Source organism: Dysidea avara, chromosome 1 (genome assembly GCF_963678975.1).
Source record: "Dysidea avara chromosome 1, odDysAvar1.4, whole genome shotgun sequence".
NCBI lineage: Eukaryota > Metazoa > Porifera > Demospongiae > Dictyoceratida > Dysideidae > Dysidea > Dysidea avara.
In genome coordinates, this window is record NC_089272.1 from 19459828 (window position 1) to 19486291 (window position 26464).

The following is a 26464-nucleotide window of genomic DNA, read 5'->3' on the forward strand; positions in this document are numbered from 1 at the left end:
CCATTCACACAGTATTGTCAAGAATTAAACATGGACTAGAAATACCACCATCTTGTAATGGTACCAGTGAACCTGCTGACGACTCTACCAACGAATCTACTGATGTCTCTACCAATGAACCTGCTGATGTCTCTACCAACGAACCTACTGATGTCTCTACCAACAAACCTACCGATGTCTCTACCAACAAACCTGCTGATGTCAATACCAACAAACCTGCTGTTGTCTCTGCCAACGAACCTACTGATGTCTCTACCAACGAACCTGCTGATATCTCTACCAACGAACCTACTGATGTCTCTACCAACAAACCTACTGATGTCTCTACCAATGAACCTGCTGATGTCTCTACCAACGAACCTGCTGATGTCTCTACCAATGAACCTACTGATGTCTCTACCAATGAACCTACTGATGTCTCTACCAACAAACCTACTGATGTCTCTACCAAAGAACCTGCTGGTGTCTTTACCAATAAACCTACTGATGTCTCTACTAAAGAACCTGCTGATGTCTCTACCAACAAACCTACTGATATCTCTACCAACGAACCTGCTGATGTCTCTACCAACGAACATGCTGATGTCTCTACCAACGAACCTCCTGATGTCTCTACCAACGAACCTACTGATGTCTCTACCAACGAACCTACTGATGTCTCTACCAACGAACCTACTGATGTCTCTACCAACGAACCTGCTGATGTCTCTACCAACGAACCTGCTGATGTCTCTACCAACGAACCTGCTGATGTCTCTACCAACGAACCTGCTGATGTCTCTACCAACGAACCTACTGATGTCTCTACCAACGAACCTACTGATGTCTCTACCAAAGAACCTGCTGGTGTCTCTACCAACAAACCTACTGATTTCTCTACCAAAGAACCTGCTGGTATCTCTACCAACAAACCTACTGATGTCTCTACTAAAGAACCTGCTGATGTCTCTACTAACGAACCTACTGATGTCTCTACCAACGAACCTGCTGATGTCTCTACCAACGAACCTACTGATGTCTCTACCAACGAAACTACTGATGTCTCTACCAACAAACCTACAGATGTCTCTACCAACAAACCTGCTGATGTCTCTACCAACGAACCTACTGATGTCTCTACCAACAAACCTACTGATGTCCCTACCAAAGAACCTGCTGGTATCTCTACCAACGAACCTACTGATGTCTCTACCAAAGAACCTGCTGGTGTCTCTACCAACAAACCTACTGATGTCTCTACTAAAGAACCTGCTGATGTCTCTACCAACGAACCTACTGATGTCTCTACCAACGAACCTATTGATGTCTCTACCAACAAACCTACTGATGTCTCTACCAACGAACCTACTGATGTCTCTACCAAAGCTACTAGTGATCCTAATACTAAATCTACTACTGTTAAACAATTCAAATCAACTGTAGTATAAACATGCAGGCCTATTTTCTGTGCTAGTATGAGATATTACTCAGAAGTTAAATATTTTAAACTGTGTGTGATATTTTTCAAATGTGCTTACGTGATGAATTTAATTATCTTTTTAATTCGAATGTCTGTTTTAAATATACGATGGAGCAGTTTACAGTCTATGTAATGATTTTGCTCTAATAGAGTGATCTCACTACATGTCTTAAGTATATTATAAGGGCATAACCACTATTTTTATATTGTGTATTTAGCTAATTTTTGTACTGTGTACTTTAGTGTTACTGTATGTTGTCACTCCTGCAAGGAAGAATGGCTCTAGCTGACTGTGGAGTTTAAAACAATAAATCAAATCACTATGTTGTACAGTGAGTTTTATTTTATAAGCAAAGTCTAATTTAGCTAGGCAGTGTTTATATTGCAAACTTAATAAGAATCTTTTTGCTGATGTCCAAGATATATTTGATGTAGCTCATTTGAGATATATGTGATATCCAGTGAGGTCCAATGGGATCACACTACAGTGGTAAGTATGTGTATGGAGCAGGGGTTCTGCAGGGCACAAGCATCAGACATTGTATGTATAAATTTGGTTTGCATTGATCAGTTGCAGTGGTGATTTCACAGCAGTTTATGTCAACCTAAAGGACAATAATAGTATATACACAACATGAAAACTTCCAATTTTTAGCACCATGCTGTGGAACCTGTCTAAGCCAGTCACTTTCCAGCTATTTCTTGGCCTTAATATACAATAAAGTTGGTGACAGGTTCCAACATTATATGTGACTGGATTTGCGAAAAGGTACCTTTTTCACACACAAAATTTGACCCATTTTTTGAACTTTGAAGCTTCATAACGTTTTGATCATTGCATATAATTCCCTGAACTTTTCCATGTGTGTAGCTACAGTATCTGGCTACATTTTGGTACTAAGTGCAAGTTAATCAGTATAATTATGGAGTCAAATGTTACATGATTTTGTTTGCTGGTATGTAAAATGTGTGGAAAAGGTACCTTTTCGCAAATCCGGTCACATATGCAGTGACTGTCCTATTAGGGTACAGTATTGATGTTCAGTTGACATAATTATAACATTGAGAGGAAAGCATTTGTAGCACCTGGATCTGGTGTAGCAACATCTTTCATTAAAGGAGGAATTTGGACAAACATGGATGGTGAGATTGTGAAGTTTGCAGTCATATGGTACACTTTGAACCACTGATCTAGAATTGTGGCAAAACAGTCAAGAACTAAATGGTAGGGCTGGGCGGTTTCTCGGTATTATAGTAATACCGCGGTATTGCAATGAAACGATATCTGTATCGCGTAGATTTCGGTGAAACGATAATATCACGATATCGATATTATTACGATTTTTAGTGTTTGTGACAGCTTATTAAGCCCTTAAGGTTGTTATAATGCACCTCAAATAATCACGTGATACTACTGCAAACAAGGACCTAGTACTAGCTAGTCAAATTTTTTTACAAAGATCGAGATACTCTAATAGAACAGTCAGCTAGGATCGAGATACCCTAATAAAGCAGTCAGCTACTCTAATATAGCAGTCATCTTTAATAACCGCGATAAATAGTAATATCGTAATATATTTCTGCACGATATATCGTGAAGCGAAACTCCAATACCGCCCAGCCCTACTAAATGGTATGAATGACTCAATCCCAGTATTAAAAAAGTTTAGAAGAGGAAGAGAAATTGCTTCACTTTGTCAAGTTGATGCCGTATATGTGGTGTACCATTGGGCCAATTGTTGGAAGAACTCCAGTCCAGTGTTCAGAGCGCTATGAGTTCTTGTTGGATAAAATGCAGCAGAAAAAAGAGGACTCTGGTGTTCTAAGGAAGCTTTGTCCAAGAGAAATAATATTGATGAAAACAGTCAGACCTGACCCCAATGATATGGATGAGGATGAGAAGATCAGATGTTAGCTGAGGCAAGTTTGTATGTCCAACACCCAGGCTAAAGCAAGAAACAAGTGTGATTATAATTAGCTTTTTTGCAGAAATGTTGAGCAGCAGGAATTCTGGCTAAGAAATGCTACTATAGAAGGAATCAACAAATTGATTATCATGCAGAGATCCAAGAAGTTTGCTTCAGGTTTTATGATACCTTTTGAAAATGAAGAGCCTGATTTTAAGAGGATGAAACTGTTGAAATGCTCAGCACAAGATGTCATCAGAAGGAGAGCTGAAGAGGAAAGAACATCAGAAAGACAGGTTGATGAATTGAGGCAAAAGAAACAGTGATCATGATTTGCCTGTGGCAATAAACAAGGAACATCATTATGTAATCTTATAGTTCTCACAGATAAGTTGGACATGACTAGTAAGAAGTCTAGACTACTTTACTATTTGAAGACACTGGAGACAATAAGATGGCTACACAGGATCTGCTGCCTAGCTACTCAGTTAATCCTCAGAGTCAAATCACTGCGAGTCTGCGAGCTGTAAGGTATCAAGGTCTGAATTATTATTATTAATATGCTAAATGTATTGATGGTCAACCAACAACCTGTGTTGGCAATTAAGACAGCAATTAAAAGAGAGACTAAAATAGATGGATTGGCAGTGTCAATTACAACAAGTAAAAATTAATATGTATACAACACCTGTTTATACAGGGACATGATAGGGTAGATACACAGGATCTTAGTCTTTTATGATTATTGCTTTGGGGAGGGGCATGTACCTTGATTGTCACTGTAATAGTGCATACCAAGAGTATATAATGCCTGGATACTGTAATTGGTTTGGAAAGTGTGTGTATATGTGCATAAATGACAACTTCCTATGTGTCAAACATAGGGTGAAATTCAGGTAGAACTTCAGGTACCTGTAAGGGAGACATGGTGTAGTCCCATTTGGCATACAACTCCTTCCCCAAGTAGAATTTGGAGAGCATGACTATGTATACAGCATCAATTTTTGCTTTTTATTTTTTCTGTTTATCTATAGTGTCACATGTAACAGTGTGTTTGTAGTGTAACATTATAATGCATTTTGTTTGCATAGTAATATTACCAATCACGCATTGCAATGACAGGTGCCAAGTTTTAAATGCATATCTTAGGTCATGAGACAATTTTGACAAGGTTAGTGATCATGTAATGCTAGTCATGTAATCCTGTCACACCCCTAGGTAGCACAGATTGTCAACACATTTTTTGGATGCTGTATATTGCAGTACTATTTTTGTGTGTGTATGTGTGTCTGAAAAGGTTTCTAGTATGTCATCACTGTAGTACGTACTTTTGTGAGATATGATTTTTACATGTTGTGTTGCTTTGTATAACTAGTTTGTTTCACTACAAGTCATGAATGAATCATACAATTGTGAAAATGTTGGGTAACAGCCATTTCACTTTAATGATATTAATGACAACAGCAGCCATAACATCAGCATGAAGCATCTTACTGAGCACAGATGGAGTTATACATCCAGCTGCATTTGTAGCATGTTACTTCCTTTCTGCATGCCTTGTCACTTACAGTAGTGCTATTGGGCTCCTGCTAACAGCCTACAGAAGTTGTGATAAATCACCAAGATATTATGACACTATAGTCTCCTCAAAGATGTATATATTAAAATAGTTACAACAAACTAGTGGGCTAAATTGACATAATGGCTACAAAGATACGGTGTAATGTGGAATGATACTATAATCAGTTTGTGTTCATGTGAGCCCAATAACACACATGTTATGCTGTATTATTATGTAAGCTTTAAGGAGTGTCGTTTCTGAATATTAAACTAATTATGGATGTTTGTGGTTTTAATTTTGATGATTACTTGTTTTTCACTCAGGCAATTCTGATAATCATTAAATTTTGCATAAAACCAAGCAGCTGTGAAATTATGTCCCTCAAAAATTTGTATTATGCACACAGTATTGTACCAGCTATCAATGAGTCTTTATCAGCTACACGTGAGCATTATTCACTGACACAAAGGTGGTAGCTAGCTACAAACAATGACATGCAAGTGGTATACATTCCCTAGTAGCTAAGTACATTACATAGTGACACTTACAATGGTAACTACACAGTAACAAATATAGTACAGCTACACAGTGACACATACACTGGTTGCTATACACACAGTGACACATACATGCATACACTGGCTGCTACACAGTATGACACATACATGTACAGTGGTAGCTACACTGACATATACACTGGTAGTTACACAGTGACACATACAGTGGTAGCTACACAGTGACACATACACATACACTGGTAGTTACACAGTGACACATACAGCGGTAGCTACACAGTGACACATACACATACACTGGTAGTTACACAGTGACACATACAGTGGTAGCTACACAGTGACACATACACATACACTGGTAGTTACACAGTGACACATACAGTGGTAGCTACACAGTGACACATACACATACACTGGTAGCTACACAGTGACACATACACTGGTTGCTACACTCACCTACACTGCACTGGTTGCTACACTCATATACAGTGGTTACTACATGCACTGACACATACACTGGTAGTTACACACTGACACATACACTGGTTGCTACACGCTGACACTGTACACTGGTTGCTATACACACATACCATTGTAGCACATGTACAGTGACACATACACCGATTGCTACACACTGAGACATACAGTGATTGCTACACAGTAACACATACAATGGTAGCTACACGCTGAGACACATATACAGTGGTTGCTACACAGTGACACATACAGTGGTAGCTACACACTGAGACATACAGTACGTGGTTGCTATACAGTAACACATACAGTGGTAGCTACACACTGAGACATACAGTACATGGTTGCTATACAGTAACACATACAGTGGTAGCTACACACTGAGACATACAGTACGTGGTTGCTATACAGTAACACATACAGTGGTAGCTACACATTGTAGCTGGTAGCTACACAGTTACATGTACACCGGTTACTACACAGTGACACATACAGTAAATATGGTATTATAGCTACACACTGACAGGGCCGCCCACAGGGGGGGCAACTGGGGCATTTTTCCCCGGGCCCCAGCCTGAAAGGGGCCCCAGGTGGCCCCATGAAGGGCCCCCTGAATACCTGTTTAAAGATCGATATACTCTAATAGAGCAGTCAGATCTAAATACTCTAATAGAGCAGTCACAGTATTCTTCAGAGGAGCAGTGTAGCAAGCTTATAGATAAGGAGATATGGTTGGTGATGGGTAGTTATTGTCATTGCCAGCAGGTTGTGACCTTTTTTTTTTTTTTTTTTTTTTGGTCTTCACCTTACAACTTGGGTCAAGGGCCCCACTTTAACTCTTTGCCCTGGGCCCCTTAATTTCTCTGGGCGGCCCTGCACACTGACACATACGGAAAGGTACAAACACTGGACTGGACTACTGGAATGGTGTTTCTTAGGCTTTACAATGAATTCTAACACCTTTTTGTTAGCACATTGGCTATTACATTCTCTTCAATATCATTGCCCGCTTGTTTTCATCATAGCTACTTGAATGTGAGTGTGATGACATGTCCCAATTTAATTATTGCAGTTTAGTATTCGTGATGTAATAATTACAAAAAAATCAAGTCTTTTTAGTAATGCCGACTTGTTCTACCAAATGATTCTATTTCATAGATAAGAGTTATGCAAATGCATGATGATAATTAAGCCAATGTGTACTTTTTGTGATGGTTAGCTAATTTGGTTTGAAAACGTAAATACTCTTATGACATAAGTGTGCATTTTATGCATCAAAGTTTACCAAAGATTCAGCTAGGGACCCGCCGATTATGCTCATTATTTTACCTATTATGCTATGCTGCACTGCTCAAAAATTTATCTATTATGCTTAAATTAATGCTCAATATTTACCTATTATGCTCAAATTATGCTCAATATTTTTACCTCAGTTCCCATGTATTTCTAGTAACTTTGCATTTTATGGAAAAGCAGTAAGTGGTTGAAGCACAGACTGTAAATCCTTGCTTGTCAAAATGCATGTCACAGAAAAGATCGATATACTCTAATAGAACAGTCAGCTACCTGATAATTTTATTAGAGTTACTGACTGTTCTATTAGAGTATATCGATCTTTTTGTTGGTTATGTATTTTGATAAGCAAGAATTTATAGCATTGCACAAGTTTTCTGCCTATTATGCTAGCATTATGCTCAATGCTTTCAGGCACCTATTATGTTCATTATTATGCCAGCATAATCGGCGGGTCCCAGCGGCGGAGGAAGTAGTTGATATGAGGGGGGGCTCCGCTGAGCTGACCCAGACTTATTTCTATAGTTTGGTAAGGTGAGACCAAAAAAAAAAAAAAAAAAAAAAAAAAAAAAAAAAAAGGTCACAACCAACTGACAACAGCTTTCCACCTCACCAGCTACCATTTCTAGCTGATAAACTACATAAAAATCCTTACATAGCTCGCTACACACTGACTACTTTATTAGAGTGACTGCTCTATTAGAGTATCTCGATCTTTATCACGGTTTTCAGCCCCACTCCAAGAAAGATAATTCGGTGTGATATCATTCTGAGGGGGGGCTAAGCCCCCCCTCAGCAGACCGAGGGGGGGCTTTAGCCCCCTAGCCCCCCCCTTTCCGCCGCCTATGGCGGGTCCCTAGATTCAGCTGCATCACCAATATTAGCAAACTTGACACTGACACAGCCTCAACTACCTGAGCAGTTATTTATCACTACTATAATTATTAGGCCAGATTACTTGTTTCTCAACTACAAAAATTCGGATTTCCATGCAGGCAGGAGGTCATTTTTCATTATTCATTATTAAAAAAATACTCCAAATCAAGCTGTCTGTTCATAAGAACTAGTACTTGCGTTTTACAAGGTGCAAAAGATATTTGCTGTGCTGTAAAATGATGCCAGCCTTCTTAGCATCAAAATACATGTGCATGTGATCGATCACTGCTTGAAGGTTCTTAGTTTACTAATTTGTTAAGCTGCTTTACTGTAGTTGTGCCCAGTTATACTGATAGTAAAATGTCAGTAACTTTAAGTATATGGAACATAATTGTTTTACTAAGTTATAAACTCTCAGTAAACATCAGTGAATGCAGGTTTACTGAAAAGCTACTAAAATTCCAAACAATTAACTGTTCCATATACTGGGGATATACCACTCTAGTAAACTAAGAAACTTCAAGCAGTGGATAACAGCAATAATGAAATTAGAGACAGTGGAGTAAAAGGGATGCAGCAGGGATGAGAAACAATTAATCAAGTTTGCCTGGCCTTAAGCTAAAATAATTTTAAGGGAAAGAATGGTTTATGTCTCATAATGGTTAATCCCATCCTTCCTACTGTAGATCTGCCTATGGGAAGAAAGGTACCAATTTGTATGTAGCTATATTATATACATAATACTCTACTTATACCACACTACTCCAACAATAATACAATTATTAAGCATTGTCTAAAACAGAATGCATAACTGATAGCTATGTTGCAGCTGGTTGCATAACCATTGTTTATGCATGCTTTACACATTACAACTTATTTCTATATATACAATCTAAACTTGTAGCTACATGCATATATAAATTATGCATTTTTGCAATAGAGAAGGTGTGTAAATAACTAAACTTCATGCTGTGTAATATACAAATAGTTTAAACATCACTCTGATCAGCAGCACTATTGAGAGTTTCTTGAGCTTCCTCAATAGAAGAGTAAATGTTTTCTTTCACTTCAATGCCATCTAAGCTAGTCACTCCAAAAGCATACATGGGGTTCTTGACTGTAGGTACATCATCTGTATGCCTGTCAGTGGACACATTCTTATGAATGGTAGCATCCTGCTGAACCATTTCCACTGAAAGATCACCTTCACCACCACCATTAGTAGCATTTCTAAAATGTATATAGTTATGTGTATCAGTGAAAACACAGGGTATAAATGCAACTTTACCGAATTGCAGCCTTCTGTTTCTTGCTTTTTACTCTGGTATAGACTGCTATAACAGTGGCAATAATGCCCACAGCAGCAAAAGTGGCAAGTAGAGCAATAAATATCATGTTATCATTAAAATCAAAATCATTAGAACTGTCATCGTCAGAATCTTCAACAGGCAGCACAACTAAAAATATATTTAGCACCACTGTTCACATACAAGTTATCTTAGAAGTATACTGTACATGATATAACAAGCACAATATACATCAGCATGAAAATAATATCAGAGACAACAGCATTTAGGACCTCTGCATTATTATTACATAGCAAAATGCTGTAGTAGAAGCACGAAAAAATCCCAGTGCTATATATAGCATTTGTTGAGCAAAGCAAAAGTTGCCATAATCTTGTACAAAATGGGCATACCATATACCCACTGTAGAAAAGCAGCCAGAGCAAGGATGAGAGAACTACACTGTAGAAATAAGTAGCGTATGAGTGACTGTTCTGTTGTGCCATTATCTGAGGCGTGATAATACGACAGGCTTTGATTGTTTAAGGCTGTTGATTTGTTATAATTCCTAGTATGCTGGGTGTATGACTATAATACTAACTTGGTTCAGTGGTCATCTCCCCAGCACCAGTTCCCACAGCAACAGTGACACCATACTCCACCTTAGGATCAAGACCTCCTACGATTATGTTGGATTCATTAGTGGTCACCCTTATTACTCCATCATTAGACTGTCTTGTAACACGATTATCACTGGAAGATGTTTCAAGTGTCACTGTGTAAACAGGAAATCCTCTGGCTTCAAAAAGACTTAAAGGATTCCATGAAATGTTAAGTGATGTACCACTTCTCTCCAGCTTAACATTTTCCAGTAGCTTAAGTGGAGTTAGTTCTTCACTAAAGAACACATATCCATAGGTCTCTACTCCTCTTCCAGCACTGGTAAAAGCTACTACTACCACTTCATAAGGAGTACCAGGATCTGAGAAAACACATATTCTTTTTCATATGAATTTGAATTACCATAATTTGCTTTTTTTGTTGTGAAATAATTTTCACATTCAAAGAAAATTTCTTATGCGAAAATTTTGCAAAAAGATTGAAATACTCTATTAGAGCAGTCATTAGTGTAAATTATATACACGAAACTACATAAATTACATCTTTTTGCTCAAAAATAAAGTAAATTACGGTAATGCAATATGTAATGTTGTTCATACTTTATTTGCAAAAATGCATAATAACTATGATATCTTCATATTGGTGTTATGAGAACAAGTGGCAGTGCAAATAAATAGCAAGTTTGCTACATACATTAAAGCATGTAGTTATATCAAACACCACAAACAATTTTGTATTAACATAGCCTATTGGGTTTAGCCAACACAGTGAAAATGTTAATAAGTAACAGGTGCATCATAAATTAATCCTCTCCGTTCATGCCTTAGCAATACACATGGGTAGTTGTACTTATGTTTTCAGATTTTCATGAAATATCAGTTTTAATAACATCACGATGTACTAATGAATATTTTTGGCCTTATTAAAGGTTTAATTAGATATTGGTTGTGTAATGCAAGTTCCGGTACTGAGATAGTGACAGTTTTTTCCAACATGCTTATCTGGTTTTTGCAGGCCAAGTCATAGTGACAAGGGTGGCTCCAGGGGTATTTCTGGGATTTCCAGAACTGGTGTCAAGCACTTGAAATATATTTTACAAAGGTACAAAAGGTTCCAATTGAATTAGTCTAATAGAACAGTCAACCAGCCTATTAGTATCTGTAGTAAGTACTAGCAACACAGTATATCTGTAGCAAGTACTAGCAACACAGTATATAAAGATTTTATTTTGGAGTGCTTGAATTTTTTTGGGCATGCATGACAGAATTGCATCTATGTCTACTGCATGCTTTAAACTTAACATTCCACTACCCCTTTAGTCTTTAGCCTTCCCCATTTCCCTAATACCAAGCCAGCAGAAGCAAGCATAGTAATTTCTTATGAGAAAATGTCAGCTTTGAAAGATATTTTGGTGAAATTGTTACCAGATGCAATTTATACTACAGAATATTTAAAAAATTTTCTGGGGGAGCATGCCCCAGCAGATTCAGATCTTCCTATTAGATTTAGCATGCTTTTCTCAACATGTGATGTATACAGGGAGTCTGGAAACTAGTCACCAAAATTCCTGAAGCCACCCATGCCGGTAGAATAGCAAAGAGTGCTTTGCTGTATAACAATAAAATACAACAAATAAACAGCAACTACATTACAGCCACTGGTACAGATATACAGTAAAAGCTTACCCAATCGTGAAATGATAAAATTATTTTCATTATTTGTTACTGAATTAGCTACCCTACTATCAGGATCATTATATTCTGAATAGATCACTTCATATTGTATAATAATTCCATTAGGTGGAGCAGGAGGAATCCAAGCAACATTAACGCTAGTATTAGATGTACTAGCAACTCCAATAATCTTCACTATTCCGGGAGCTGGATCAACAGGTATGTTTAGAAATAACACCAGATGGTTTAAAATTATACCAACCTGCTTCACTTGTTCTTCCTGACAATTCATTACTATGACTACTTGTTCCACCTCCATTAGTAGCAGTGATGGTGACATTGACCATTTGGTAAGGATTTAGTTGAGTAATAATATATTCTTGGGTCTGGAATAGACACAGAGAATGTTTCATACAATCTAGTTTCATAACACTGTACATACTTCTCTTCCATTAAAAGGCACAGCCTTCATTATCACTGGATTGTTGTCTATTGAATAATAAATAGCGTAAGAAGTCAAAATTCCGTTGACCGCTGATGGTTTATTCCAGTGTATGTTAACTGAAGCAGAATTGACGGCTGTCACTTCAACCAGTACAGGAGGATAGGGAGCTGTTAGGTGATATAAAATGTTCTAAAATGAATTAGAAATTGCATTATCATACCTTCTTCTGCTGTCATCACAGTGATAGGATCACTCTTTGGTCCATCAGATACAGTGACAGCATGTAATGTACAAGTGTAACTGGTGTATGGAGTTAGTCCAGTTATTGTTATTTCTGTAAAGTTTCCAGTAGTGTTGCCCTGTAAAAATATATGAATGGTATACCTGAAGTGACTAATGATACACTATTATCATGTAGCGTTTGTGCATGTACCAAGATTGTACAAGAAAATGAAAATGTTCTCAAAATTCCAAAAGTGTACTCATAATTCTCAACTTTTTGTAACCTTTTCTTTGCTTTTATTAGTCAACCCACTAGGGACTACTGAAAGCCTGTGTAGCAGAAAATCAGAGAAATGTTACTAAAACTGTGATATGCAGAAATAAATTGCAGGCCAGGTGATGACTTGATCCACAGACAGCTCACAGTCTAGGCAAGTGCCTGCTTTTGTGGACAAATATTCAGCAATTCTTTAAAGCAATAAAAATTGCTGAATCTAGATTTGCAGAAAGCAAGATACTAACAATGGAATAATGAACAACCCTTCTTTTAGAATAGGTGACTGCTCTATTAGAGTATCTTGATAACATATATACTCAAAAGCTATTTCAGTTTTTTAATCCCACCACCATTCCCAGAATAGCTCTTGCATCCCTACTCAAGTGATTACAAATTATGGTTAGAATATACCAGCAAGGTTTCTGTACACTTTAGAGAGTTGAGGATGATGTGGATGAATGTACCCACAAGGTCATTACCAAAATCATGGAATGAGTAAATAAATTCATTGTCTGAGGCACTATGAGACACATAGAAACCATCATTTAGCCAGTTCCTAGTCATGGGAGTATGAAACTACATGTACATCTGTGTTCCTATCCATCCCAACCATACCAATGGTGCCCATCTTGTACTGGAAGTAAGTAGCTACCATTGAGACATTGTCAACCAGTCTGAAAGCAGCTGCCTTGGTAACAATTAGGAAACTGAATTTCATTGAATAGGGCAGCAAAAGATCAAGATACTCTAGAATAGTTAGAGATTCTGTTTTTGAATGACCTAGAATTATTTTAGGACCAAAATGCTGTATTATTCCCAAACTCATGATGGAATGATATGTTTATGCCTAACAAACATAAAAAAATGGTCATGTCAATTCTTGTGGAAGTTACACAGTTGCACCCAAAGGTTTTTCTTGTCTTTATACTTTACAATTAATACCACCAATGTTGTGAACAAACATAATAATACCTTTGTTAGCATTCCAAACTGTATATACTTGAAATTCAAAAGTAATCTACATTCATTTCTACATTCAAGAGCTATGTGCCAAAATTATGTATAAATGTACAGGTAAATACGATAATTATGGTCTTACATTCGAGACAATTAAAGCAAACTGGCAGTATGATACAAATACAAAGTGATGGTGAGCGAACATACATAAGATAACCTTCATAATTTTGTAATGAATAATAATATGTAGTATCTGAATTTCTAGTCCTCTTATACATTATCAAACGGTACGGTCATAGCTACCGTTTAAGCATAGATAATATACCTACTGACACATATTATCTATGGTTTAAGTAGGAATCCATGTGAAATTTTCGCACGCCGCCCCAAATCCTGCCTTTAAAAATCATCCTAGAGATATCTTACGAGACGAAAATCACCTTTACGGAATAGTACTAGTCCATATAATACATAAAACAGCATTAAATACAACAAAACACTTACAGGTGGCCGGATACAGAATTTTAAAAATCGCCAAAACTTTGAATTTTAGACTGACTGCCTGACTGCCTGACTGCCTGACTGCCTGACTGACCACAGTCGCAAGCCTAGAGCCCAAACGAAGCAGTGCATGGCCACCATTTTACGTAACAATAACAAACTCACTAGTGGGATGCGCCTTTTGGGGTTCCGATGAGTGTGTGCCCTCAGCACCTTGTCTTTTCTTTGATCTTCAATCAGGCTGCTTGTCTTCTTCTTCATCCAATGAAACCATATTGAGGCGTTAATTTTCCGTATCAACACTTTCTTTAAGCAGCATAATAGACGCCACAAGATTATTTAAGGTGCTTAGACTACGTTATTGTACAGAGGAATAGATTATATTCCTCACTGATATAATCTATGACGGAGGGTACTGTACAGAGGTACTGGTACTAGATAGCTTCACGATAGGTCACAAGATCACGCCCATTCTTCATTCTACCATTATCGATCTATCGATTGAAACCACGATGACACACCCCTTTTGCACTAACTGTATTTCAATGACCAAACACCTTCAATTTGGAAGGCTGACTCGACATACTCTATAATCAATTGAAACCACGCCCCTTTTTGGGCAAGCGCACATCTTGCAGGCTGCTTCAAGATACTCTAACACAGCAGTCACCCTAATAGAACAGTCACATGTTTATAGCTAGCTGTATGCCTTAACAAAAAAAACTAAACAAACTAGTATATTAAAAATTATAAATTTAAAAAATAAAGTAGGAATCCAAGTGATAAAAAGTAGTGAAACAAGAGAAGAACAATGGTAGCTATTACAGCATAGCTCGGTGGGAAATTCCTACTTTGACATTGAACACAAAATAATGGCTATATCATGCCAAAGTAGGGATTTTCCACCAAGCTATGCTGTAATAGCTACCATCGTTCTTCTCTTGTTTCACTACTTTTTATCGCTTGGATTCCTACTTTACTTTTAAATTTATAAGTTTTAATATACTAGTTATATACACACACATGAACACACAGAATGCACCCCTACACATATGTACTTGTGTAAGTACCTGCACACCTACAGGGCTCACTTACAATTACATTTACACTGTTATCAGTAGCACATGTGATGATGTACCACCTGATGATCCCATTAACTTGATCAACAAGTTCATTCCATTGAAATGTGATACTAGTGGATGTTGTGGTGATAACAGTGAAGTCATCTGGGGCCACACTGGGAGCTGTGTAAACAAAAACCATGTGGTACTATCATAGTCAACCATATAGTTACCTGTTTCATTAGTAATAAAACTCATGACAGAGGTCTTAGTGTTCCCTACTGAATTATTAGCCCACACAATATAGTAATAAGTAGTAAATGGTGTTAGTCCAGTGATGTTAACAGAGAACACTTGGTTAGTAACAAGCCCATCAGTGCTTCCCATCACCGCTTCACTACTATCTTGTAATGGCATATCACTACCATACTGCACTGAGTAGGTCTCATTATCAAATGAAATATATTTTACAAGCCATGAGATGTTGACTGAGTATGGTGTGGTGGTCACTGTTACGTTGATAGGTTTGAGGGGTGGAATTGTTGCTGTAGAATAAAACGGTTGTATAAAAGAACAGTATTTTTACTGAGTAGATCACATGGTCTCATGTGACACAGTTGTATGTGACTGGCTCCAGGAAAACTGGTCATATCGCATATATCAACAGGTTTGATTTACATGACTACACTTATAAATTCTGCTAAAATTAACCAGAGCTATGCAGTCTGCTTTTGCTGGTTGATATTTGAAGGCTTGATGGTAAGCTTTATGAGGGGTCTGAAGCCTTCATGAAGCTCTGGATAACTTTCCTATGACATACAACCAGTTTTCCCACATACAATCACAAAATGTCATTGTCACTACAACTTGTGCAATTGGCTGTATCTTACAATAACAAGTATTTTGGCAAACACAAATAGTGTTATATAGTACACTTTTACCTGTAAATAATACTTGAACTTTTCCAGAAAGCTTAGTAAAATCATCTTCTTCATATATGATTAGAGTTGCTGCACACTGGTAAACACCATTGTGTATTGTAGCATTAGTATCAGTGGCATTGATATAGAGGGTGGATGATGTGGTGCTATGTGCTTCCTGTGTATGGAAATAATGAGAAACTAATAGAATATCTGTATCATTCTAAGCAACATATTATTATCATGACTGTATGTTGTATGTATATGGACATAATTATACATGTGCTGAGTGCATGCTTGTGCGTATGCATTTGTGTGTGCGTGCGTGCGTGCGTGCGTGCGTGCGTGCATGCGTGCGTGATGAGATAAGATGGTCAAGTGGTTGGCACACTGACCTAGTAATTGCAAGGTCCCATATCCCAAATTGAATTCTCAGTGAATTAATGTTGCAAAAGAACCATTGCTTGCATTATTCCAGCTTACCAGTTGTATTAATGACAGCCTTATGCAAATAGCCCTGCCATGCCTGACTCTTAGTACCTCAATAGTGCACGAGTGGCCTATGGTTTCACTGTGTAAGCAAAGCATGACTGTTGGTACAATGGCAAGTGAAGGCTCTGCTTTTTGCTTTTGTGTGTACACATACAGTATGTACATGTATGTATGTGAAATATTTAGAAGAATTTTGGGTGAAAGATCAAAGGAAAAAACAGTGCTATATTTGCCATGCAGAATTGTGCATCTGATCATTATCCAGAATGAAGTTGGCTGTTTCAGGGCTACTAAGTAAGTTTCAAGTCAAGAGTTTCATGTGTGTATTTTTTCAACTGGCTCGAACATTAACTTCTTTAAATGAGTTAAAACATTGCCTTGCTCGTGCTACACAAAAGGTCTCAAGACAAAATATAGTACTTAGCTTTGCCTCATGCCATATCTATCTCTCACCCACTCTTCTACATGGTATATTTTTCATATAACATATGCAGCAATGCTTCAACTAATACGTATATATGGATGTCTGTATCACAGACAAACATATAATTTCTACTTCAATGTACAAGCACTTTCGGTGCACAAAAATGTAGTCACATGCTTACACACTTTTGGCTGCATCTACACGAGGTCACACCTACCCTGTTAAACACTGGGCTATTTGTGCACTACGAGTCACTGCAGGCAAATCCTTTTGAGGGCAGCACTACTGTAGTTACACCACAGAAGGCTGTACCATGTCTCACGGGTGAAGTTGTGATCACCCAAAGTTCCACCAGTACTTTTACCTGCTATGTGAGACATTGAGAAATTTGGTATTTGTTATTATTATTATTATTATTAAAGCTTTACAGTGACCAGCACTGAAGGTCTGGCAGCAACATGTGCTGCAGCCTTTGGATTACCTAACCTAGCAAACTGGAACTGGAAACCTAAGAACAGTACTTGACCTAGCTAACAACAAGGTGTAACAGAAAAGGGCCAAAAAAAGGAAAAAAATCCCTCCTACTACAGGATTCGAACTGCAGGTCACCCAATAAATGTTTAGTCGGGGCCACACTCAGTCTTCCTCCAGGAGGGTTGGATTTTCTTCCTTTAACCTAAAGTATTTATTGCTATTAAAGCTTGAAGCTTGCTTCCATGGTACTCATTGATGTTACAGCTGGGTAGGCAGCTTCCCCAGTTACACTGTTACATCGCATACTCACTAGACTGGAGCAATGTGAGTAAAGTTTCTTGTTGAAGAAAACAACAACAGCAACTGAGCATCACCAAGTATTGAACCTACTGTAGAACCTTGTAATTACCTGGCCAGTGCTTTCCACTTAGCTACGATCTCTCATCGTGACCCGACCATGCACATACACGCATGCACGCATTATATTATAATTATATACTTAGTTGCTTACCACATTTTTATAATCAAAGAAGTCAAAAGGTTCTCCATCCTTCATCCATATGAATTTGTAAGTTGCTGAAACAGCATTCCCATTTACAGATGCTATACAAATTAGTTCAATGGTATCTTCTCCAGAATTACCATTCACCAATTGTGGTAGAAGTTCTACTGTCAGACTAGGTGCTGTTAAAAAATAAATCATTTAACTTTGTATTTTAGCCAAAACAGCTCAAATTTAAATACTAATTTTGGTGGTCTCAAATACACTGTAGTAGATATAGACCATAATTATAGTATACAGCAATACCGATATTCTTTTGTATGTCTGTTCATCAAAGTCCATTTAAAGCTACGCCTATTTTTAGGTCTAATGATCATCGTTTTTCACTCTCCTATTCTACTGCCTTCCTATACCATTTTATTATACTTTTTAATTGCTCGTACTGGGGAACTTATTGGCAGGAAACTACACAGGATAAACCTTGTCTTGATAGCTAATACACACCTTGTGGTGTAAAAAAATCATATGTATGATAGTACAAGCCAGTAGTGAAATAAAAATTCAAACTGCGTGACCTACCAGCTATTAAAACATAGACATTTGGTGTTCACTCAGCAGGTCACATGTGTTTGGCATACCATTAACCATTATCATCACATCTCCAGAGTACTGAGCCTCATTAAAACCATCCACTAGTACAGAACAATTGTATTGTCCAGCATCATTGTAGAGTAATGGTGAGAATATCACTGTTCTAGTGTAGTGTGATCCATTAGTAGTCTGATCAGATACAATGACTCTTGGGGACAGAGATAAACTACCACCACTCCAACTGATTGTTACAAGAGATGGTAATACTCCATTAGCTAATGTAGCTGTACAAGTTAGAATATGAGTTAGTCCACTAACAGATCCTCCTGTTGACTCTAATATGTCCAGTGATGCTTGTGGGACTATAGATCAAAATCATGATATGCACACAAGTTGTACACGTAACTACTCAGTTACTTACCAGACACATTTAGTGTTAAAGTATCACTGATAATAACTGGTGACAGTCTGTTAATCATCACCATACACTGAATTTGTTGACCTTCATTAGCTGTGTTTAATGTTGTGATAGTGTAAGTGTCACTGTATATCAGTGAGTTGTTTGCTGCTAAGTAGTCATTACGTCCTTCTGTTTTCTTGAGCTCTACACCATTACTACTCCAAATAATATCCACTCTACTGGTGATACCTCTCACAGTAGTCACACTACACTCCAGTGTTAGTGACTGACCAACTATCTGAGTGTTGGGAGCAGTTAGTAAAACAGTGGGATTAGGAACTATTGACAAAACACATAATGGATAATAGTATGTTGTAACACAGAATAGTATACATTGTAAAGATACCTAAAGACTACTGGACTACTATTTTTGGCATACAAAGAGAGGGGTGTAATTGCTACCTGTGCACCCCCTGGATCTACACTCACAAAATGGGAACCAGATATGAGTACTCAAAATTATGCTAAGTACGTATAATTATTTCACTAATATAATCATTCTTGTGCACACAACGTACAGTACCTATGATTGTGGCGAATTACAAACAGCAAGAGTGGTTTATAAAACACTACCATATATACCACTTTTGCCTATATCTTTGCAAGCTACTAATTGTACTCTTACATATTTGTAGTATAAATTGATACTTGAAGTGTTCACACAGAAACCACATCTTTTACAGGTTTTTGCAATTGAATTCGGCGACTTTGCAATTGAATTCATCCCGTTTGCAATTGAATTAGTCGGTTTTGCAATAGAATTCGTCGCGTTTGCATTACAATTCGTCATAAACAAAACGGCTCCAAGAAACCAACCGTTCACTAAGAGATGAATTATTTACGCCATGGAGAGCTACACTTGAGACACTAGATGGTAATTGAAGCTGGTAGTACGGGAAGCTGATAGCTGTCTGACAAGTTAATTAGCTTGCTCGCCAGTGACCACACCCATCGCGAATGGCGCAGTAGAGTTTGGAATATTGCTGGATAGGCTGTAGAGGAAGAATTATTGCCTTATAAAGAGTTGTTTACTACTGTTGTACTTAAACAAGTTCTTGTAGCAGCTGCTACACCATGTTTTCATGTTTTCTCCAGCTGCCATTCTTGTTACGGATGAATTTAACTGCAAAAGCAACGAATTCTATTGCAAAACTGACTAATTCAATTGCAAAAACCTGTAACGTGTACGTTTACTAAAATGTGACCTGCATTCTGGGGTGTTAATTCAGTGCTTTTGCATGTATGTAGAATAAGAGAGTGTAACTTACCAATGAAGTTTTGCAATTCAGTAGAGTCTGTTCCATTAGTTTCCAGTATCATCACATTACACTCATATATACCCTCATCTCCCTCCATCAGGTACATAAACTGGAGACTACTAGTGTAATTGTTACCACTACCACTGGTTGGGCTGATGGTCACTCTACTATCATTTGTAATAGTGTCTCCTCCAGGTCCCATCCAACTTATTATTACTGAACTCAACTCCACTCCACTAACTGTACTCACTGTACACTGGATATCTTGAGGACTACCTACCATAGCTCCTTGTATAGGACCAGATGGTGATATACTGACCTTAGGAGTAGGGACTGCGAAAAAAAAAACCATTAACTACACTGGCTACCATTTAAGATATTTACCTATAACATCCATAGTTACATTGCCAGTTACCACAACAGGCGGTCTTGCACTAAACACCACCTCACATTGATATGTCCTACCATCGTCATTTACACTCAATGGTATAATAGAGTAGGTGTCAGTGTAAATATCAAAGTAATGTGCTGTAAAATCTCTGTGGAGTTTCTCTTTCCTCTTGAGCACAGTGCCACTACTAGACCAAATAAATTCCACTCTACTGGTGTCACCTCTCATAGTGGTAACACTACATCCCAGGGTGACCAGTTGACCAACTATTTGAGTGTGATGCACTATGATTCTTAATCCAGTAGTCATTGGAACTACATGTGTGATGATCACATTTGTTAATATACCATGTTACGGTATGTACTATAAACAGTCCTTCACACACACAAAATCAAAATTTCTTCACCATTTACCTCTCAATTTATAGCATGCATATCTTAAATTGTAACAAGCCTTTTACCACACTTCTATCTGTTTCTATGTAAAAGTAATTTTAAAAATTGAAACATGATAATGGAGATAGCTGGAAAAAGTAAAGAAACAAGAGTCAAACAAGCCAGCATCACAGAGATCTCTATTTGGACTCAATGGATATGGTAGAAACTAAGGGAAAACTATAGTTTCTCCATAAATTAGGGGCAGATGTAAGTACTGAGAATGCTTCTGTATAAATAGAGATCTCTGTGCATTTAACATGCTGGCTTGTTTGACTCTTGTTTCTTTACTTTTTTCAGCGATCTCTATTCCCACATTTTAATATTTTTAACTAGTTTGTTTACTATTATAAATCCATATATGGATAGCTAACAGGATAATGAGAGATGTTGGTGGTACTTGATATTACATAGTACTAAACATGTACCGTATATGACCATATTAAAGCCGGGCTCAAATACACGCAGGGGCTCAAATATACGTCGGGTACAGCTAGGGGACTGTCATAATAAATGCCGGGGCTCATTAAACGCCAGGGTGCTAATTAGGGCTGAGCGATACTACCGTTTTAGCGATATATCACGATATTTTGAAAGTATCGATATCGCGATATTTTGTTATTAACTATCGTGATACCATGCCTGTACATTACTGTCATTAAAATCCATTTGTTATGCAGTAGTTGGCTAAGAATCCTTGTAAATGATAAAGACCACCCATCTGGTTTCCCCTGCAGAGAGGTGTGAACACCATAACAACCTCAAAGCATGTGTTACAATAACTGTTACTGTAAACAAGGATGATAGTGGCTAGTTTGCTATCACCTATAAGAACTTCCTGCAGGAATGCTAAGCAATACATTATGTGGCACCAGCTATGATTGACTTATTTGTTAGTATCGTGAACTATTCAGTATCGTGAATAGTGGCTTTAGTAGTGATCGATCGTGATACTAAAATGGCAGTATCGCTCAGCCCTAGTGCTAATGATATGCACTGAAAGGGGTTCTAAACTCGTGTCAGCTGCTAACTATACAGTGATGTCTCGTCACCAGTCTTGTGATGTCTTGTCTTGTTCGACTATGCCTTCTCTTCTGGTGATGGCCATAGCGTATTTATCGTGGTCATTGTCATCTTTCCGCCCGACTTCCAATGTTTCACCCAGCAGAGGAGTCCAAATGGGTTTATGTATGTGATGGGCTATGGATTTCATATTTCGTAGGTACTTGTACTGGCACCTGTACATGTCATTCTCAACGAGTGGCTAGTAAGAAATAAACGCCCAGGTCCAAATTAACGCCGGTCTAGTTTAAACGCCGGGTCATAAATGATTTATAGGAAATAAACGCCCGGGCTTCTATATGGTCATATACGGTATATTAAGTTATCTCATCATGTACAGTAAGTCAGCTAATATTATCAGAGTTAGCAAACACCAGTGTATTGTTTCCTTACTATTGATTGTACTTTTTACTATATAGCTCTGACATATCTAACTATATAGGCAGTGTATAGCATGCTGTGGTCAGCAATAGTATGATTTCTGATTATACACATGCACACTTGTGTAGCTATGTTACCCAGTGGTACACAACAACATTGTTGTTCTGGTATAAACTTAATATACTGTGGTTAAATATAGGTAATGATATAGGGTTTCCAAATGGACGTGTTAACATGAATAGATTGGATACATTAACACAATTAACACATTGGTTACCCTTGTAGAGACCAAGTCAGAAGATCAATGGCAAAGTGAACCTACAAGAAGCAAATGTGCTTGAGAATGAATGTTACTAGACAGATGCTTGAGCATCATTGGGTGAGCCTGACGTATGATGAAGGTAAGGATTTCATGGCTATAAAGTGTGAAGTTGACAGGGTAAGTTTATGGTAAGATTCATATTGAGTGATTCAAATAGTTGTGATTTGATTTTTTTTTTGATCTGTAGCTAGCTAGTAATGATGAGAATAACCATCAATGATGATGAAAATAATGCATGCATATACAGTAACTGAAAGTGTGGTGTGTCCTCAGGCACACGCGACCACAACACGGAAGACCATAAAGTGGGCATGGCAAACAGTGAAATTACACCAAAACACACAAAAACAACAAACAGAAACAAATAAATAAATAACAGCGAATAAACAAATATTCCTATGTTTCTACTGACCACTCAGCACAGTTCTTTTATGATGAAAGATGATGTTGAATAGTATCAAATATTAACTTAGTTACAATTATTACAATTAAAATAGTAATATCACTATTTTGTCTGCAGGTGGTAAAGGTAATGGTTGTACTAACGGGGTTAGTTTCTGCTGACAAGTGAAATTATTCAGTTGATTACAAATCATGTACACATTCCAGCAGCATTAATTTTCAAAGTAGGAAAATTTTCCATACAGACAGAGCATTTATTGAAGGCTAAACCCATTGAGTCAGCATGATATTGCATCACTTCACTCATGACTGAGGGATCATCGAACGATGGAAGTTCGTTTCTATCAACATGATCATTCTGGTCTAGTGGTTGTTGGTATGCTGTGTCGCTAGCTTGTATCGCTCTTTCTCTTCTTCCTTGAGACAAATTCCTTGATGGTTAATGTGGCACATCTTCATCTGTCATATTCTCTGCGCCTGACTAATCTTTGCTGTCTCTGGTTTCCTACTCTATATTGCTCCCTCCGTCATCTTAATCTTTCTTCTTCTTGTTCCATTTTAATGATAGTATGACACCAGGCATATCACATGAGGTACAAGCATTATTTGGAGTGTCAGTAAATCACGCTAAGTATTGTTCGTGTAATGGTTGACCGTACAAGCCTTATTTGGAGTGTCAGTAAACCACACTGATTATTTTTCATGAAATGGTTGACCGTACAAGCCTTATTTGGAGTGGCAGTAAACCACGGTGATTATCGTTTGTGTAATGGTTGACTGTACAAGCCTTATTTGGAGTGTCAGTAAACCACATTGATTATTTTTCATGTAATGGTTGACCGTACGAGCCTTATTTGGAGTGTCAGTAAACTATACTGTGATTTTTCCATGAGTGTTGTTGGATTTTAATTAGCAATTGTTCTTCCCCGATTTTGATCGTACATGGTTAACTGTACAAAACTTCTTGCTAGTGTGGGGCTTGCTCAGGCTAGCCCAATCATTGTAATATCATACAGTACGATAGCAGAGGAGGTTGGACATGGTTTAAGTGCCACCTAATATTATTGCTGTCAATTGCATTCTTTTAATTGGTATTTCACGTGACCCTCAATAGTCTCAATATATTAAAAAAATACAAATGGTGGGGTTGAGTGGGGTAGACTTTGTTATCAGATCACTCTTCATGTAAGCTTCATGAAGATATACTTTGTTTTGTGAAAGCGCTTAGGATTTGGGTGATATTGCCAAACCACTTTTTCGCGTGCATAACTTTGCCTGACTGATCTCATACGTATTTGTAGACAGAAATCACGACGTCTCACTGAATTGTATCAAGACAACCCTTTACTTCACTTCATAAAAGAGACTTTCGTAAAATTAGTTTTAGCGGCGCTCAAAGCGTGTCCAACCTCCTCTGGTACAATAACATCCAAGGGCGGCAGAAAAAAGTATGGGGGGAAGCTCCCCCCCCCCCAAAAAAAAAAACCTGTACCTGTAATTAGAGATACTCTAATAGAGCAGTCAAGATCAAGATACTTTAATAGAGCAGCCACAGTATTTTTAGAAGAGCAGTGTGGCAAGCTACAGATATAGTTATAGGAGATATAGTCTGGACTTGGTGGAGGGCAACTAGTTATTGCCAGCAGGTAGTGACCTTTTTTTCTTTTTTGGTCTTCGACTTATAATAGGGAGTAGGCGGGGCTCACAAAATAACATCACCCAAAAACTAGCCTCAGATGAGGCAGTATTAGTTAGGTAAACTAAGCCCAAACAAGGCTTCAGCCTAAACCACTTTCAACACGTTGCTATGGAATTTAAAACAAAATTATTTAACAAAACTTTCTACTGACTGAGTAACTGACTGATGCCTTCAGACAAGCGTAACTTGATAACGGCTAAGGCTACGAGCTTAACATTTTCACTGTTTGACGTCGCTTCAGCCTGAGAGGTTCCTTTTGGCATACCGCAGTACGTACAATGCCTTCTTAATGGACTTACCAGTGTCCCCATTCATCTTTGCTGACAGCGAAAAGTGTCCATTTGGCGGTACTTTGATCAGCTATACAATGTATCAGAGGGGCCTGGTCTTCTCAAGACCATTACATCAAGTGTGCTCCAGTGGACCTGATCCCATCAGAAACTCAATTTTTAATTTAATGCTGTAATCTGTTTGCACTGTACTTTGTGTTTGTGCTGTTATTACAATTTTTGTTTCTGTAAAAAAAAAATGGCGGTAGCACGTGATGGATTTCCTTCGTAACAGAAATCATCTGTATTTTTCATAGTGACTATTTTGATTGCAGAGGTGCTTTTCGAACAGTTCTTGATTTGTACTGCTGTGTAACGGGCTGAACATAGCCGACAACAAAGCGTAATGGATACTCCACTATTCAGATAATAATTGATATAACTGGGGTGCATGGCACTATCTCTTTCTTTTGGTATGCATGGATTGCAGAGGTGCTTTTAGAACAGTTCTTGATCCGAAATGCTGTGTAACGGATTGAACATAGCTGACAATGAAGCGAAATGGATACTTCACTTTTATAGTAATTGATATGGTTGTGGTGTGCGGCACTATTTCAGATGTGGTATGCGTGGGTTCACCAGTCATAGTAATTATTTACAAAAAAGTTAACAAACACCATAATGGAAATGCACAGTAGGGATATAACACTTCTTATTGGTTTACTGTGATGTAATGTCGTGCACTACTCCAGCTTGTTTCAATACCTTTTATTGATGTGCTATGGTCCCCAGGGGCGGATTTAGGGAGGGGGCCAAGGAGGCTCCCTTTCCTTTCTAAGTTAGTACTTGGCCAATAAAACCCTAAACCTTCTATATGTATCAAAAGCAGACTTATTTCAGGAACTATGCATCACTACAAACACAAATAATGTCTATGTACTATACCTATTGTTCAACTCTAGTATAGCTTCGTTTTCCTCAAGAGTTCTTCAAGAAAAGGTTCGATTGTGGGTTGCATCTTTAGTTACAAAAGCTTTAATTGTGGGTTTTGGTGTTTTCCACTATGGTATAAGAGATGGTTTTTATATTTTAAAATAAATTTATTATATGATTCAAAAAGTGTTAGTTGGTTTAATTGGTTAGAGTTATCAGTTTCAGTATAATAATGTAATTAGCTACCAACTCAGCCATTTAGCAAACTGTAGTCTTTTGGTATTTTGAGGCAGCTATAGCACTTTTGTCTATGAATGTAAA

At 37.7% G+C, this 26464-nt stretch overlaps 3 protein-coding genes across 4 annotated transcripts in view; 1 reads left to right on the forward strand and 2 right to left on the reverse strand.

Moving 5' to 3' along the window:
• Nucleotides 1-4: 4 nt before the first annotated feature.
• Nucleotides 5-2627, reverse strand: LOC136265885 (pneumococcal serine-rich repeat protein-like). The gene is made up of 2 exons (XM_066060856.1): nt 2546-2627; nt 5-1416 (listed from the first exon to the last, which is right to left on the reverse strand). The coding sequence occupies exons 1-2, from the start codon at nt 2625-2627 to the stop codon at nt 5-7; spliced, it is 1494 nt and encodes a 497-aa protein (XP_065916928.1).
• Nucleotides 2628-3173: 546 nt separating this feature from the next.
• LOC136265970 (cell division cycle 5-related protein-like) lies at nt 3174-3692 on the forward strand. Its single transcript, XM_066060935.1, has 2 exons — nt 3174-3369; nt 3544-3692. Exons 1-2 carry the CDS (start codon nt 3174-3176, stop codon nt 3690-3692), a joined length of 345 nt encoding a protein of 114 aa, XP_065917007.1.
• Nucleotides 3693-8867: 5175 nt separating this feature from the next.
• LOC136258399 (cell adhesion molecule DSCAM-like) overlaps nt 8868-26464 on the reverse strand; it is a 34157-nt gene continuing 16560 nt past the window's right edge. The window contains exons 7-21 of one of the 2 annotated variants that reach the window (XM_066051718.1): nt 20635-20955; nt 20260-20583; nt 18953-19270; nt 18579-18893; nt 17950-18122; nt 16070-16226; nt 15362-15673; nt 15163-15311; nt 12331-12469; nt 12108-12277; nt 11928-12051; nt 11678-11872; nt 9973-10353; nt 9374-9542; nt 8868-9315 (exon numbers count right to left, since the gene is read on the reverse strand). In XM_066051718.1, coding sequence (XP_065907790.1) covers nt 9075-9315; nt 9374-9542; nt 9973-10353; nt 11678-11872; nt 11928-12051; nt 12108-12277; nt 12331-12469; nt 15163-15311; nt 15362-15673; nt 16070-16226; nt 17950-18122; nt 18579-18893; nt 18953-19270; nt 20260-20583; nt 20635-20955 — 3488 coding nt within the window. In that variant the 3' untranslated portion in view covers nt 8868-9074. The remainder of the gene's footprint in view (nt 9316-9373; nt 9543-9972; nt 10354-11677; nt 11873-11927; nt 12052-12107; nt 12278-12330; nt 12470-15162; nt 15312-15361; nt 15674-16069; nt 16227-17949; nt 18123-18578; nt 18894-18952; nt 19271-20259; nt 20584-20634; nt 20956-26464) is intronic. The other variant, XM_066051722.1, reaches the window with a different exon arrangement.

Excerpts from the sequence above, each read along its gene's own strand:
- LOC136265885 (XM_066060856.1), bottom strand. The coding sequence starts at position 2,627 with ATGACTGCAAACTTCACAATCTCACCATCCATGTTTGTCCAAATTCCT. Across the intron at positions 1,417-2,545 it reads TGTTGCTACACCAGATCCAG|TTGATTTGAATTGTTTAACA; the intron begins GTGCTACAAATG and ends TTTATACTACAG.
- LOC136265970 (XM_066060935.1), top strand. The coding sequence starts at position 3,174 with ATGTGGTGTACCATTGGGCCAATTGTTGGAAGAACTCCAGTCCAGTGT. Across the intron at positions 3,370-3,543 it reads TGAGGATGAGAAGATCAGAT|GTTTTATGATACCTTTTGAA; the intron begins GTTAGCTGAGGC and ends AGTTTGCTTCAG.